The sequence below is a fragment of the Oikopleura dioica genome, chromosome 1, assembly GCF_907165135.1.
Source record: "Oikopleura dioica chromosome 1, OKI2018_I68_1.0, whole genome shotgun sequence".
NCBI lineage: Eukaryota > Metazoa > Chordata > Appendicularia > Copelata > Oikopleuridae > Oikopleura > Oikopleura dioica.
The window spans coordinates 9032102-9047223 of NC_137291.1; the positions used below are offsets into that span (position 1 = coordinate 9032102).

Consider the following 15122-nt stretch of genomic DNA (forward strand, 5'->3'; position numbering starts at 1 on the left):
ATTCGTATTTTTTATTTATATAAAATATTTTCACTTGGAAGCAGAAAAGAGGATTTCCTTATTTTTTAGCGGACAATTTCATAAAAAGTTGTTTCAAAGATGTTTCAACTTGTACGGTCAATAAAGGAATCGAGTAATGTAATAAAATACCAGTAGAATATCACATGTAAGGCATGATAAGGTGAAAATCTTGGGTTGGAAAGTGTTGGGAATTTCGTGTTTTTTTGTTTAGAATCTAAACTTTAGATGGAACTATACAGCAAGAATAAGAATATAATAAGAATGGAGCTATTCGGAGGGAAAGGAAAAATATGAGCGAGATTGAGATTGTCAAAAGGTATTCTTTTGATCAAGAATGGATTGATTGTGGAAGCACGCTAGAGTGAGAATTGAACGAATGTTATTTGATAGATAACAAATTGCATACACTAGGAAGTGGGGACATATTTTAAGGCACTTGACTTCATATTTCGAGTCATAAATTATGACTCATAATTAAGGGAGGGCATTCACGTGATCAGGAGACAGAAGATATTTGCTGTGATGGGCTGCCCATTTGCGTTATCACCTTGTCGAGCCATTGTAGCGGCCCATTGAGGTGGATTTCGATCCAGCAAGGAGTTGAAGTGACGTCTTGTCGATGATATTCTGCGCCCCATCCTTAATATCAGATAAATTCTTGAGCCCTGAATCATCGCAAATATCAGTTTAATTAGATAGATATAATTAATGCAGATGCGGAGCCGTCTTGGCGCCAATAAATGGGGAATTTTAAGCCTTGTGGACGGAGAATAGATGTTCAGCACGCGAAATTATTCATGAAATTGCTGACGACCTTGAAATGACTGGGATGGAATCATCCGTCTAAAACAGGTCAGGACCGGATTTTTGAGAATTACCTTTTACGAATGACATTCGAATCGTACACATCTTAGTCAGCTCAAAGACTTTGTCATAGCCGTAGTTGACGGATTGCGATAGGTGTTGAGCGAATTCAGTATTGTTGAAGATTTTGAGGGAGCAACCTGGAGGAATTTTACAAACTGTCGAGCGGTGGAAACCGTGATGGTAGTTGCAGTTCACGGACTGGACGAATACAGCTGAATCGGAGAGACATTCTGCGTATACTTCGCCGCCGACGTAGTACAGATGAACGCCTAGAGTTCAATATAACTCCCTGAATGTCGAAAAAAAGCTTGCCTTTTCCGATATGGCGCCTGGTATTTTCAATGGTCGAGTTTCTATTTACATTCGACAATAAACCAAGCGAGAATCTATTCGGACTCGTGTTAGGATCGGTGAACCCATCGACAACAACGCTAGGAACATGAACATTGAAAGTTTCTCCAACTCGGTTGTTCAACTCGTAGTAGCACAGCGTCGCCCAATCTTTTGGCTCTGAGTAGCACACCTGGTCGAAGGCCTAGGAAAAAGAATATGAGGAAGGGAACTTTCCAGCAAGTGTTACGATGGGCTGTGATGGATGTCTGGAGGGACGGTAGGAAGGATTCCGTGTCAAGTTGAGCCGGCCAGTTTCTCGCTCGACTGGTGGCCCTAATCCTGTCGTCTTCTCTGTTTTTGTGATCTCGCCGTCTGTGGAGAATTGCATCGACTCGTCGAGTGACTCAGTAGACAGTGCACCTGGAGACTGGGGAGGCATCATCATACTTGCCGAAGAAACTGGTGAAAGAGGAGGGATGGGCGTGGAAATTGGCGAGGAAGGGGATGGAGGCGTGGCAAATGGTGGAGGAGACGAGCCGTTTTGGATCGAATGTTGATCGTGTCCCGTAGTAGGAGGTGTCATGGGAGGCTGCTTCTTGATATCCGCCGGCGGAGATTGACCAAATGGTGACCACGGCCCTTGAACATGGGGAGGAGAAGGAGCAGGGGATGGATGGCGTTGCTCTGGTGCAGTTCCTTGGCCTTGAAGTTGCGGTGAGTGGACCTGGGCGACTGGCGGTCGAGGCATGTGACTTGGCGCCATTTGCTGTGGCGATGGCTGCTGATAGTGCGCGCCCGGATATCCGGGATGGGCTGGTGGAGGCGCCCCGTGAGCAGGCATTCCTGGCATCACTGAGTGTGGAGGAAATCGCGGGTCACCGTACGGCGAAGGAGCCTGAGATGTCGGGATGTTGGGATGTGGAGGGCCGTGAGGACCAGGGTGAAGGAAGTTGGGAGGGAAGCCGTTTTGCGCGTAGGTCTGATTAGGAGGCATTGGTGGAGCGTTTGGACGGCTTTGTACAGGAGAGGGTGGCACCGGACACGGGTTATTTCCGTTGAGCATGCTGGAAAATCGGATCAAAATGAATTCGTACAAGAATAATACCTGTGACTCGCGACAGACTCGGAATATCGAGGCACTAGAACAGGGGGTAAAACTTGGGATTCCACTCGCGTGTAGTGATAGGGATTAATGCACACCTATTGAGAAAATAAGAGAAGTCTTAACGAGAATATCTTACATCTTTCTGCTTAGCATCGAATGGAAATTGACAGCAGTCAAGCGCCTTGAGCTCGTGATGCGTCTGTAGATCTGGATAACGCCATACTCGACAGTAAATTACATGGGGAAGGCCTTTCCTACAAAGATAAATTATTTGTATAAATAGATCAAAGAGACTCTCACCTATGAGAAACTTGAAGTCGACCGTCGAGCGACCTTGGAATTGTTACACATTCTGTCTGGTGTGTTCGCAAGCTCAGCGCTTTTTCAAGGGCATCTAAGGCTCCTTTTTTCTTCTTGAGCTTTTTGACCAAGGCATCGACGGCTTTTTCAGCCCATTTTTCTTCCTCGTCGCCTTGTTTCCATCCAAGCAACTTCTTCACATAAGGAGTAGTGAGGCTCCAAATGGAGGACATTCGATCAAATCGCTATTTACTCACTCACTTGTTTCTAAAAGAAGAAATATGTAAATCTCATATTTTGGCAAAGGAATCAGCTGATGAAGATTTAGGTCAATAACTGGTTGGAAACGTTGGGTCGTGTACAGTGCAAAAAGTGGGATTTGAAAGTAGGGAATCGAAAAATGTGAGAAAGAACAGTTCAGTGTGAAAAGAAAGAAACTTCTGATAAGAGTGGATTCATTTAGTTTTCTTTTTTTGATCATGCATAAGTTTGGATTGTTGAAGATACCGCTTACAAATGTCAATATTAGCTTAGAGGCGGTTCTGCTTGAGATAATTGCTCGGTTAATTAGCGTTTTTTTTGTTTGATAATGAAGATTTTTTATGTGTTAGTTGTGCCAAGGCGTGCTCACTTCAAGAATGCTCCTCAAAGTTTGCTCGGACTCGGCTCGGTCGGCTTCTGATGTTTTGTTCTTGTAGTGGAACATGTAGCCGCCAATGTACTCGTGAACGACTAAAAACGTGTTCAAAGCAATTCTCCTTGAAAGAAATTACCTTGGAGCTTTCTTCTCTGCTCATACTCCTGCGTTTTTCTGTTTCCAGTTGGGTTTCTTTCGCTTGGAATGAAAAATGCAATGGCATTACTGTCTTCTCCGTTTTTCTCGGTTTGATTGCCACTGTCGAACAACAGGGTCACATGCTTAGGATCTGCGTACCAGTTGATCTTCCACTCTTTTAGATTTTGAAGCCACCAGGAGATGATGACTTTGCCCGAGTCGTCTAGCTTCATGATCTTTTCACTAAAAACGCAGTTAAAAAAGAGAGAATATCGTCCACAAATACCTAGAGAGAGCCAGATAAGTAGCTTTTTTAGAGTCTTTTCTGAAAGTAACATTGAAATACGCCCAGCCAGCATCTTCGATATGCTGCCAAGTGTTGATATAATAGCGTTTTGCAGTTGTGGAACAGTTCTTCACAGTTTTTGATATCGAATCTTGCTGGGAAAGAATATGCTGGGTGATTGCATCTGGGCCGAGCTTGCGCAGTAGTCTTCTAGGCACATAATACTTTGGATCGAAGTTTGGATGATCGCGAAGAGTGACTGGTCTTTGAAGGCTACTTGGTGTTTGGATTTTGATCACTTCTTTTAAATTATCTAGAGGGGAAAATAGAATAAAGGCATTTCAACGTTAACTTACTAATTTCGAGACTGTAATTAGGCGAGGCCATGGTCTGGCCCTTGCATCCAAGTTTCAGGGCAGCGAACCATTTGCAGTAATCGTGGTCAGTTTCGAATTTCAGCCAAATCTCGTCGCTAAATCAACGTTAAAAATAACTGTAACATTTACTTTTCAACACCATGAACGCCGTCCTTGACATTCTGTTTTCAAGGACATAAAATTTTCTAATAATCTTCTCTTTAGAAGTCTTTCTAGAGGCTATTACATAACAGGGATGTTTTGCTGACAGAAATTCTAAGATGCAACTTTGAAACAGTTTACTCAAAGTCATAATGGTGGAGCTCAAGCTAGATGTAGTCAGTAGATTCGAAATTAAAATGGCGGTGGTATATTTTACATTGAAGATTATCGGCAAAATCATCAACAGGATAGGCTTGAAAGCAATTTTTCATTCGAAAAAGAAACAATCAAGTGAAAGCCTTTTAAAGATACCGAGATGAAGAAAACGCGCAGCTTTCTTATAGGGCCTCGGTGATGGAATGGGTCTACTTCTTTTGGAATGCAATTAACACGCCTATAAGCACCTTCTCAGAAATATATGTCCACTTATACAGAAAAGTTTACGTGCCCGTCGTCCGAAGATTTGTGCTTCAGGCTTGGTTTATTAATTTTCGTAACTCTTGCATGGACCACCATTTATACTATTTATATATCTTCAATATCAACCTCAAAAGCACATGCGACCGTTCATCGAAAATCAAGAGCGCTTTTGGCGAAATCCCGTCATGCTAGAAGTCTATTAAAAAACCTATCTCATCATCTTGCCACCGCCAAAATAAAATGATCTTTTTTACTTTCGATTCAGTATTAACCAGTCATTAATATTGAGTCTTTCACCAGACACCTAGTTTTTCACCAGGTGAACTTCACCCAGTATAGAGGCATTTACCGTAAGTTCTTATTTAAGTTTTTTATACAGGAGGTAGTTTTCGAAAGACTATTAATGGTTAAATTCTAATCAAAATACTAAACATCTTCTTACCTTGTATGCGGCTTGATTTTTACAATAAACTTCTTCTCTTTGATTGAGACATCAGAAGTCAGCTCGGCTCTAGGAATATCAATCTTGAAAGCTTCCTTCTTTCTGTTAAACGCATCCTCTCGACTTTTGAAAGCGCAGAGTTCTGTTTTTTTCGTAGCTAATCCAGAATCGCTGTTTGAAGTTTTTCTGAAGAAGACGAGTAGGAAAGGCGATTTTGAGAGTGCCGTCTTGAAGAGTCGGCGTTTCGTTGTACTCCTGCTTTTGTTTTTGGTGGCTTGATCCTTCGAGATCTTGCTCTAAGGCTAAGAGCATCGCTTTGATCATATCATCTGATGTCGATAGTGGCTCATTCTCTAAGCTGCCATGACGCGCAGCTTGCTTCGAATCCGGACCTTTGAATTCATCGATGAAGTATTGAATCGCACCTAGAGTCAGTGCTTGATCCTCGGACACCGGGGTATCATCAGTGAGGACAGTGTATTTAAGCTGTTCGTACATCTGGTGAATTCTGAACACATCTGACTTTTCACTCAAGCCAGAGAAACTGTAGTATTTGAATCGCAGCTTCACCAAGGAGTTTTCTTGAATTCCCTGCTCCATCAAGCTTTTCAGCGAGTCCAAGTAACGGCTTGTTTCTTCCGCTCTCTGGCGTAGATCTTTTGGTGCAGCCTGCACTGTTTCAGTATCAAGCTTCTGGCTTGGTGCAGAAAGTTTCTTGTAGTCTTCATCTGAAGTATTCTCTAGCACTGTTCCGCTAGAGAGCTTCTCATTCTTGGATCCGTGACGTGCTGGAGCGCGCATAGTACCGTACGTTTCCTGAGTGTTCTTGAGCTCAATAGTAGGTGATTGAGCACTATCGAGAGCTCCATCGCGTATCTGGAATAGTGAGCATGTGAACAATGATCGATTGGAATCAAGGAAGGCTCACCTGTTGACCGGTTTTGACGAGAGACATTTCTGTATGGTATCTGATTTCACAGAGGTAGCAAATGTCGCGAACAACGGATAAGACATCGATGCTGAAGTTTGCTTTGACTTTGAGGGTTTTGCGGTTCGGAAGTTCGACGAACAGGCTTTTGTTTCGCTTTGTGAATTCTAGCTCTGTATCTGCCTGAAAAAGCTTGAAAGCTTATCGAAAAATGGTTAAATACCTGGATGTTGTATTTTTCGAGCATCCAGTGATGCTTGAGAAGCCATTTGCGCTGCGATGGCCACCAAAGCTCATACTCGGTCCAGTTCTCTTTTGGCTTATCTGCGTCATTTTCTATATTCGTAACAACTTTTTGAATGAGACCTCCTACATGGTTGATTTTCGTTTCTCCGCGAACGCGTACGTATTGAGTCTTTTGCTGGCGCTAGAGTTCAAGACTTGTGGAGCTAGCTATTCACATTTTTTGCCTCGGGTAAGTGAGGGAGACTTTGTGGAACGGATCTGATAGTTTTTACGTCATTTTTAATAGTAGCGTGTCTACTTCTTAGTTTTCCGCGCGCGCAGCCCTCTTGAACTCTTCCCTTTTCCCCGAGCTGGAGATTTTCCCCTTTGAGGGTCACCTTAATCGTCCAACTCGAGTCAGCATCGATGTTGTGACTCTCATCTGTGCCACGCTTTACAGTTGTGATTTGATATTTCGTTTTACTCATTCATTCATAATTTAATATCTCTAAATATGAATTTAAAGACCTTGAATTATAAAAATATTCTCTTTGGTTATCGGTTAGATAGGTATAAAATGATAATCTGTGTGTGTTTTTGAATCAGTAGGAAAATATAGATATTGAAGAAGATACATGTTCGTGTCGTGGGTATATGTTTTTGATCATAATTAGCGGGTACCGCTATAACTTGGGCAATTTCGTTTGACTCTGTTTCTGCGTCCCAACTTTGCTCCATTTCTGCTTTTGCTTGTGTTGTTTAGCTGAAAAATATATAATCCATTTGAGCCTATCTCGTTTTTCCTACTCTTCGTTTTAATTTCCGGCATGGATAATGTGACGGGCATACTCGAGAATCCGACGTTGTGCGCGTCAATCTGTTCTAATCTGTGGTTACTTGAATGCTGGTTGGCAAAATAGCGGCTAGGAGAGTGAGCCTTACTGTCTGGGACTTATTCAAAAATTGAACATAGAAAATCTCTATATTTCTCTTTGACAACCGGACCTATTTGCAGCCTGCGCTTTCGCTTGGTGCTTGTTCCTTTTGCCTTGCGGGGTGAGTTGAATTTTTGAGGTAGACGTCGGAAATTTCAGGTCAGACTTGGATTGCTTTGGGATGATGTGACGCACCGGCGCGTTGAAACGGTGTATTTTTTCGAGCAGATCGGGCTTGCTTCGCGTAAAGTCTTCATTCAAAAAGTATTCAGAATTTGTAAGTAAGCTGCAGGCGGTTTCTCTAAGGATACAAATTATTGGAAGTCTCTAAGTTGCATGTCTTACCTTGCACAGGAGGATAAGTTCAAACATTTTCGGATAAATTCAAGCTCAACTGGAAGGTTGCGAAGAATGCGGCAATGGTCATCGAGCATTGTCTGTTTTTCGGGGAAGCGGAAGCCGTAAAACTCGGGGCGGAGACGCAAGGAGTCGTGCAAATCGCGCGGCAGTGGCCCGCATACTGCCATTACTTGATACAGCTGATCGACATCTATGAAAAAACGACAATGAGTGAAGATACTCTTCTTTGATTTCAAAAAAGATTTTTGCACTTGAAAAGTGACTTTTGTTTTCGTTTTCGTTACCTGAATCGCCAGGAAATAAGGCGTCACCGCTCAGCATTTCGGGAAGGAGACATCCGACTGCCCAAATGTCTATGGATTGATCGTAGGTCCTCTCTTTGACGATGAGTTCCGGTGCACGGTACCAACGCGTCGCCACATAGTCTAGATGAAAAGTCTCAGTAAGCGTACGAAAGGAGCACGCTCTGGATCGTAAAAATGGAGTAGAAAGGAGCTTACTCAGATTTGACATTAACCAAATATGAAAGGATAGTTAAAAGATGCGCAACATGATGATATCTTGGCGGAAATAGATTTAACCTGGCAAGGAACGCTTCTCTGATAAGGCAAAAATAGGAAAACTTCCGGAAAGATGTGTACCACAAATAACTATGGAAAATGAACACTAGATCGGTGAAAAAAAATTTTCAACTGTCTTGGATGACAGACAGCTTAAAACTTAAAATTAATTGTCAATAACTTATTTAGAAAGAAAAACTTTCCAATTGATTGTCCATTTTTCTCTCAAGCGAAAACTGATTTTTATTCAGAAAGCATTCTAAATTTTCGAAGATCGTCAAATCTCATGATTTCGCAATGGGTCTCTCTGAGGAAGAGCTGTCTTCAAAGCAAACTTGCCTTTATCTTGATTTTTATGAAAGGGCGAGTTGTTTGATAAAAATGACACTCGTAACTAGCTCGGGCTCGATGCTTACTTTCAACTTTACTCAAAACTGAATCTAACAAAGGCACGCGAGCACTTGTGCTTAGGTACCACTTGTGCGACTTGGCCTTCGAAATTTTAAAAATTCAACAATCAATTTTCGAAAATTGGGCCCTTTTCTATGTTCAATTCTCAAGGGGCGACGGTATTTAGGGTAAAAGGGCAACTTCGAGTGGCCCCAATTTGTAGCTTGTGAATAGTGATTAGCCACGCGCAAGCGGGGACAGTATAAATTAATCCATTTAGGAACTTATTGTTTACACGGTAAATAGCTAGACATATCCGGTATGGAATTGGTGGATTTTCCGCTAACATGGGAGCTCCGATTCCGAGAATAATTCACCCGAGTGCGTTTGCAAAATATGACAAAACAAATGAACAAGATTTTGGAAATAGAAATATTTCGAGTTACATTTTCAAAAAAATGTTGACTAAAATTTAAGCTCAATAAACTGAATAAAGAAACGCACGAAATATTCAAAAGATTCGGCAAAATCTACGATAAAAAACGTTTATCTATTCCAAGTCTTATTTTCTCGCTTTTATAACTGTAAAAATGCTACTAATACAATCACGCAAAGACGATAATTACCAATGCGTCGATTTTACGGCGTTTACGACTTCCTTGATCAAACACCACTCGAGCCGCATAAATTTAATCTTCGCAAATCTCTAACTTCCTTATTCTTTACGCACGGTTACGCATTATTCTGATCACGATCAAGTTCTCTAACTGTCCGTCTACGCACTCTTGATAGAGATCGCCTGGCCGTCGCGGAAGTTTGGGGCGCCTGAGCGGCTCCGGGCATGGGCCAACAGGTGGGAGTCTGCTTGAGACTCTCCATTTGAGCTGGTTAGAGCCAGGAGGCCAGAGCGCGCGCTTCTGCCTGAGCCGCCCCATGGCCATTTAGTGAGCCACGTTCGAAATTCCTTCGTCGCCACATCGGCGCCGGAACGCTCCAGCCAGGCGCCGGACGCGCCGCCCTGCGCCCTCTCCTCCCCTACAACTGGTAAATTAAACCCAACTAAGCCGATCTGCACCGCATAACCCCCTGCAGAATAACGGCATATCTTTCAGAGTTCGTGTTTGATTATTCTTATTTCCTAAAAAGAAGAAGAATTGGAACTCTTCAGGGATACGAAAATTCCAAGGTCTCCAGAATTCTCTGAAAAAATCAAAAATCAACAAGGAGTACAGACTCCAATAAAGACTCAAGGTGCTGGCGATTAGCGTTAATAGCGCGATGTAACAAGGCGCCAGGTGTGCAAATTTTCTCAACGAGTCAGTTACAATGTTGACTTCAACAAGTAGCCTTAGCCGCTTTTTTAAATCTCCGCGATTCGAAGAAAAGTTTTTTAGAAAAAAAACGGCTTTCGAATAATTTCTCTACGAGTGGTGGTCTCTTGTCATTTCGCCTCATTTGGTGACAGGTGGCCAAACAAGTGTGGCACAGTGTATTTACCTGTAAAAACTTCTCCGTTGATAATGCTATTTGGCCTCGCGAAGCCAAAGTCGCAGAGCTTTGCAACCCCCTCTCTTGAGTACAAAATATTTTCAGGCTTGACATCTCGATGAATCATCCGATTCTGAAAGTAAGTGAATGTTAAAAAAGGGTTTATTCACGGAAGTGACAAGAGGTGACTCACCCTGTGAATGAATTCCAATCCTCTCAGGACTTGCCAAGTGATTTCGCGGCATTTATCTCTAGGTATCCTCTTATTACTCTTTCAAATAGGTGATAAATTTCAAATTTGTCGATTATTCAGTATTTCCCGACGCCGGAAGAGAATCTGACGCTTTTGTGAAGAGTTACTGATCACCAGTTCCTGTGCTTCAATGTAGTCTAAAACCGTTCCATCAACATATTCAAAAATAATAAAAAGTCGTCTTCTTCGTCTCGCGTGTTCCAGCATATTGACGAGATTCTCGTGTCTGAGCTGTCTGAGCGCTCGCAGCTCGCGTTTGGCGATTTTGAACGAGTTCGAGTCCTCCTCGAGAAACTTCTTGATCGCCACAATTTGCCCGCTCTCCTTGTTGCGGGCTTTGTGTACGGTGCCGTAGGAGCCCTCTCCCACGACGCCCATCATTTCGTACTTGTCAAGTACGTCTTCGCGGGTAGGACGCCCTACCCGGGCCATTTCGATTCCGAATTTCTAAGAAAAACCTGTAATCATCATTTTCAAAAGGATTGAAAAGGAAGTTTTACAATAATTGTAGTTGTATCTCGATTACAATCAATACGTAACAAAAAGTTTGTCAGACAGTTGGCAGTACAGAAAGTTGAGAAATTCTTCATCGTTCAAAAGTTAGTAAAATTCACTTTTTTTTATAAAGTTGAGAAAATAGCTGATAAATGAGATATCCGTTATTCATATGATATTATAAATAGATGAGGATAAAAAGGAAATTTTTGTCCAACCTGGACCTAAAAAATCAGCAGAAAGAAAAATTACAAATCATCAAATGAAATATAGCAGCTTTTGTATAAAAAAGATGAAATGATGGATTTTCCTTTCTGATGATCAAATCAAAAGATAAATTCTAAGGCAGTAGATCAATTAACTCGTTCAATAAGGATTGTATCGCTGGTGGCCTCTGCCTCGATTATATCCGCCTTCATGTCCTCCTCGGTGGTTGTATCCGCCCGAGTGTCCTCCACGGTGCTGCTGATAGCCTCCTCCTCCGTGGTGCTGTCGATGGTGGTGGTGACCCCCGCGACCTCTATATCCTCCGCGATCTCCGTATCCTCCTCCTCTCGAGTATGCGTCCTGGGGTCGACCGTATCTATTCTAATCCCGGATAGAAACGATAAAAAATAAATAAAGCTCTAGAAAGCAACCAATTTCAACCTCTTCAAAAAAGAAACACAATTTGAAAGACACATTGAAAAGCGTTGTTTATCTGTTTTATTCTGAAGCTGAATGACGGCAGTATTCAGTATCCAATACCGAACAAGCCTGTCCTTGAATCGTTACTTTTATCCTTTGCCTGATGTGCACTCTGTGGCATCGAGTGGTCGAGCATTCTGTGGCCGGCGTGATCGACGCGAGCGCCTGTTCTGTGGTTGTTTTTGCTCCAATCCTTAATGTTCAATTAGTCTAAGAGCTTTGAACCTACTACAGTTAGACAACACCTTAAACGATCAAACCAGTTCAAGAACACACAAAACAGTCGCTTTAAAATGGTTTGCAAGTTAATAATTGTATTGCGAGGAGTTAATCAGAATCGGAGGAATAAGAATCAGAGTCGGAAGGATAGTAGTAATCAGAAGAATCAGAATCGGATGATTCCGAATAATCTGATTTTTCTCTGTTTCTCACCTGTGGGGCACGATTACTTCTGTTTCCCTTCTCTTTCAGTCTCGATTCGGGGAACTTTGCGCCTGGAAGAATTTTTGCAGGGAAGACGAATCCGGGTGGGAATTCGGGAAGATTATAAGTTGCAGAAATAGCGAAATTGTTTTTGATGTCTTCACAGAAGTCGCCGGGGGATTGGAGGAAGGTATCTTCAGGGTTGCACATGGGGTCGACTGAGAGGATGCCTTGGATTCCGTGGATTTCTTTGGCTTCAATATCTGCTCCTTCTTCCGCTAAAAAACGATCGAATAAAACAGTGAAATGAAGTTGAATTCTTACCCATGTGAAATTCCTTCTTGTCAGACTCGTAGATGTCCCTGATCTTTCCATAGATCTTATTCCTTCTTCCAATGAAAAGTTTATCCTCTCCAACTCCGTTTCTTCTCTTTTCATCTTCTGTCAAATCGGAGTAAACAGTCGCCAAGGTCTTGTGTAGCCGAGCTTCGTCCAAGAATGGCAAAAGGGCGACTCCCATCCATTCGAATTTCTTCCCGTTGAGATCGACGACGAAATCGGTCGGGTAGAAGTCGATGATTTGGGAGAAAGGATCAGACATGAGTTTTCGCCAGGAAGGAGGCAAGAACTCGCCAGAAGCAGCTGGGAAGACGCACATAAGCTGTTCAAGAGGCTTTCTGAAGTAAAAATAGTTCATAAATCTGGAAAAAATGAATGGGGAAATTACCTTGGCTTTGCATCTCTGTCCCACTTGATACTAATCGATTCCAAGTCGACGAAATCACTAGCGAAAGGAGCGTAATGGAACGGATAGTACCATCCCCAATCCAAGCAACCCTGGAAGTAGTAAGCGAAGACCCAGCAAAGCCCCTCAGTGTAAGCAGCAACAACTTTACGCTTGAAAGAATGATCATCAGAAGAGACGTCGAACTTCGTCCTAAAGTAGCGATCCTTCCATCCATCTTCGAAGAGACGGACTTCGTCTTCGGCATCTAACGCGGCGTTGTCGTTTTGTCGGGCTTGCATAGCTCGTGCTTTTCTAAAAACAAGTTTAAATTTTAAACTTTAAAATAGTGAAACATAGAAGCAAGACTTACGCAAGTGCGCTGAGCGTAATTTGCTCCGTATCCTGATCCTCGAGTTTGGCTGCAGTGAGTCTCGCCTCGGCAGCTTCCTGTCGAATCTGACGTGCAGTTTTATTCAGATCATGCGCTTTTGCTTGTCGCTGATGTTGATTCACCATTTTTGGCTCCATCACTCCTGATTTCGCGACCGCTAGAATTCCAGCTCATTTTTCTTTCTTTTCAATTTCGAACTTACGTGTTTCGTGGCCTTGATTTCTATTCAAGCGTTTATTTCTGTCATGATTTCTTCTTCGCTCGTCTCTTATTCTTCTTTGGCACTCTTCTTGCCGTCGCTTCTTGAAAATCGCGTCTTCCATTCGACCGATACTTCTCATGACGAATTCTACCGCCTTGAGGTTAACTGTACCGTCCCTCGTCATGTAGGACTTCATTTCGCAAACAGTTCCTAGAATTTAAATAAGAAAAGGTTTTGAAAAACATGACTTACGTTTGTAGATTCCAACGAGCTTGTCGATCGCACCCTCTCTGATCTCCAACGAGGGCAAGTGAGGCAAGAAATCGTTACCAACGAAGAAACACAATAGAATCCAATCATCTATTATATTTTCCAAGTCCCAAGGAATCGGAATATTTGGAATTTGAAGCTCTTGGGCAATCCACTCGCGAACTAGAGCCTGTTTAGCTTTTGAAAGGGGAAAGTGCCGTACCTGTCGCTATTCTGATGAAAATATAATTTCCCTTGGAGAAAACAGGCGGCTCTTTGTCTTCCGCTCCTTCTGGAAGACCTTGGCAATCGATCAGCTCGTGGCCACATTGTCCACAGAGCGTACAAGGCTTCGGCTATAAAAGAAGGTTAGTTTCTGATGAATTTGCAGGAACTTACTTTTCCGTAAACAAACTCCTCTCTAACAATAGTGAAATTGGGCTCGTGCGTGGCCAAACCCAACATGATCAAATCAGCATCGGCACCCCAAATACAGTGGTGTGTATTGGGATCGTGGGTTGGCGTGTTACGCTGCTTTCGGATGTAGTCGATGATCTTGTGCTCTCCTTCGCCGGGAACAGAGGCGTCGGACAGGATCACATTCAACTCGTGCCAACCGGCTTCTTTATTCAGCCTTAAAAGTAGTGTGAAAAAAGAACTGATTCATGCTAGAAGTTTTACCTTTCCGAGATGTAGAATCTGAGCGCTTTGGCGAGACGGTCCATAAATTCTGTTCCAGGTGTGATACAGTTGGAATCGAATTTCTCCTTCTTTGGATCTGGTGGCGGTAACCTACCACCGTTCCGCTCGATCTCAAGCTTCTTTTCTGCTTTGAGATCGGCGAGCTGGATGGACTCCTTCGCGGCGCGGAAACGACGCGAACGCTGCTGGTTCATTTTCGCTCTTGGAGCGGGTCTAAAGAACAGGATCGTTAGCCACTTTTTTTGCAAAAATGACCTTACCCGTCAATCGCCAAATAAAGCAGCTTCCTTGGCCTGACAATGTTCATCATTCTGTCCAAAGCGTCGAAGATGCATTCGAAGATTTCTTCCTCGTTCCTCGGCGCGGGACGATCTTCAGGATGCGAACACGGGTGAATCACACCATTCATGTCAATGTATAAATTGTCGAATTCTACACCGTTCGGATTCGGGCCAGATAAATCGACTAAAAGTATGAATAAGGAAATTTGACGCAAAAAGAGTTGACTTTATAAGGAAAAAATGATTTGTGAGATAACTTCTACTTTCAAATCCGAATCTTAGGAGAATCTAAAGGAAATCTTACTTGGCACTTGGACTCCATCAATTTCTTTTTGCGGTTCTTCAACACAGTTGATGACGATCGCGCCGCATCGGCGACTGAGCCATCGAAAAAACGCTGGAACGCCCATTTCGTAAACTTGAACAAAACTAACTGACGAAAAACCGTAAAGTCTTCTTCAAAACACCTCGCAATCTAGAAAATCCCTTTCATTTTTGGTACTTTTTTGAAAAAAATAAAGAAATTATCATCTGAAGAGGAAAAATAACGTGAGTAATGCGCGAATAAGGCCGGAAATGCTGATTTTACAGAATGCCGTAATTAAGAAATTCAGTAAAACCGGGTTGGGAGATTTTTCGTTAACGGGAAAATAATTTTACATAACAAACGAATAATTATTATTTAAATATCCAACAGGAAGCGGGTTTTTGGCAAAAATAATATAAATTCATCCAGAATTAATGCTTCTTGAATATACC

The 15122-nt window shown here is 42.5% G+C and overlaps 4 protein-coding genes across 4 annotated transcripts; all 4 read right to left on the bottom strand.

Moving 5' to 3' along the window:
* Nucleotides 1–240: 240 nt before the first annotated feature.
* On the bottom strand, nucleotides 241–2889 carry LOC145695551 (SMAD family member 1-like). The gene is made up of 7 exons (XM_081772540.1): nucleotides 2627–2889; nucleotides 2463–2580; nucleotides 2327–2421; nucleotides 1469–2285; nucleotides 1201–1423; nucleotides 900–1157; nucleotides 241–660 (listed from the first exon to the last, which is right to left on the bottom strand). Exons 1-7 carry the CDS (start codon nucleotides 2857–2859, stop codon nucleotides 518–520), a joined length of 1887 nt encoding a protein of 628 aa, XP_081628666.1. The 5' UTR covers nucleotides 2860–2889; the 3' UTR covers nucleotides 241–517.
* A 46-nt stretch (nucleotides 2890–2935) lies between these two features.
* LOC145695562 (fermitin family homolog 2-like) lies at nucleotides 2936–6746 on the bottom strand. Its single transcript, XM_081772551.1, is given in 10 exon segments — nucleotides 2936–3358; nucleotides 3400–3644; nucleotides 3688–4000; nucleotides 4044–4159; nucleotides 4975–5022; nucleotides 5068–5219; nucleotides 5221–5943; nucleotides 5996–6178; nucleotides 6219–6416; nucleotides 6580–6746. Coding segments are annotated over 10 exon segments (2232 nt in total). The 5' UTR covers nucleotides 6709–6746; the 3' UTR covers nucleotides 2936–3233.
* Nucleotides 6747–6803: 57 nt separating this feature from the next.
* LOC145711995 (cyclin-dependent kinase-like 4) lies at nucleotides 6804–10656 on the bottom strand. Its single transcript, XM_081789683.1, has 8 exons — nucleotides 10321–10656; nucleotides 10147–10224; nucleotides 9963–10086; nucleotides 7800–7940; nucleotides 7501–7705; nucleotides 7226–7456; nucleotides 7028–7116; nucleotides 6804–6983 (listed from the first exon to the last, which is right to left on the bottom strand). Exons 1-8 carry the CDS (start codon nucleotides 10636–10638, stop codon nucleotides 6904–6906), a joined length of 1266 nt encoding a protein of 421 aa, XP_081645809.1. The 5' UTR covers nucleotides 10639–10656; the 3' UTR covers nucleotides 6804–6903.
* Nucleotides 10657–11411: 755 nt separating this feature from the next.
* On the bottom strand, nucleotides 11412–14855 carry LOC145695549 (5'-3' exoribonuclease 2-like). The gene is made up of 12 exons (XM_081772536.1): nucleotides 14668–14855; nucleotides 14343–14547; nucleotides 14062–14295; nucleotides 13780–14014; nucleotides 13604–13736; nucleotides 13384–13563; nucleotides 13132–13341; nucleotides 12909–13086; nucleotides 12539–12850; nucleotides 12136–12488; nucleotides 11821–12089; nucleotides 11412–11581 (listed from the first exon to the last, which is right to left on the bottom strand). Exons 1-12 carry the CDS (start codon nucleotides 14771–14773, stop codon nucleotides 11435–11437), a joined length of 2562 nt encoding a protein of 853 aa, XP_081628662.1. The 5' UTR covers nucleotides 14774–14855; the 3' UTR covers nucleotides 11412–11434.
* Between the last annotated feature and the right edge of the window lie 267 nt (nucleotides 14856–15122).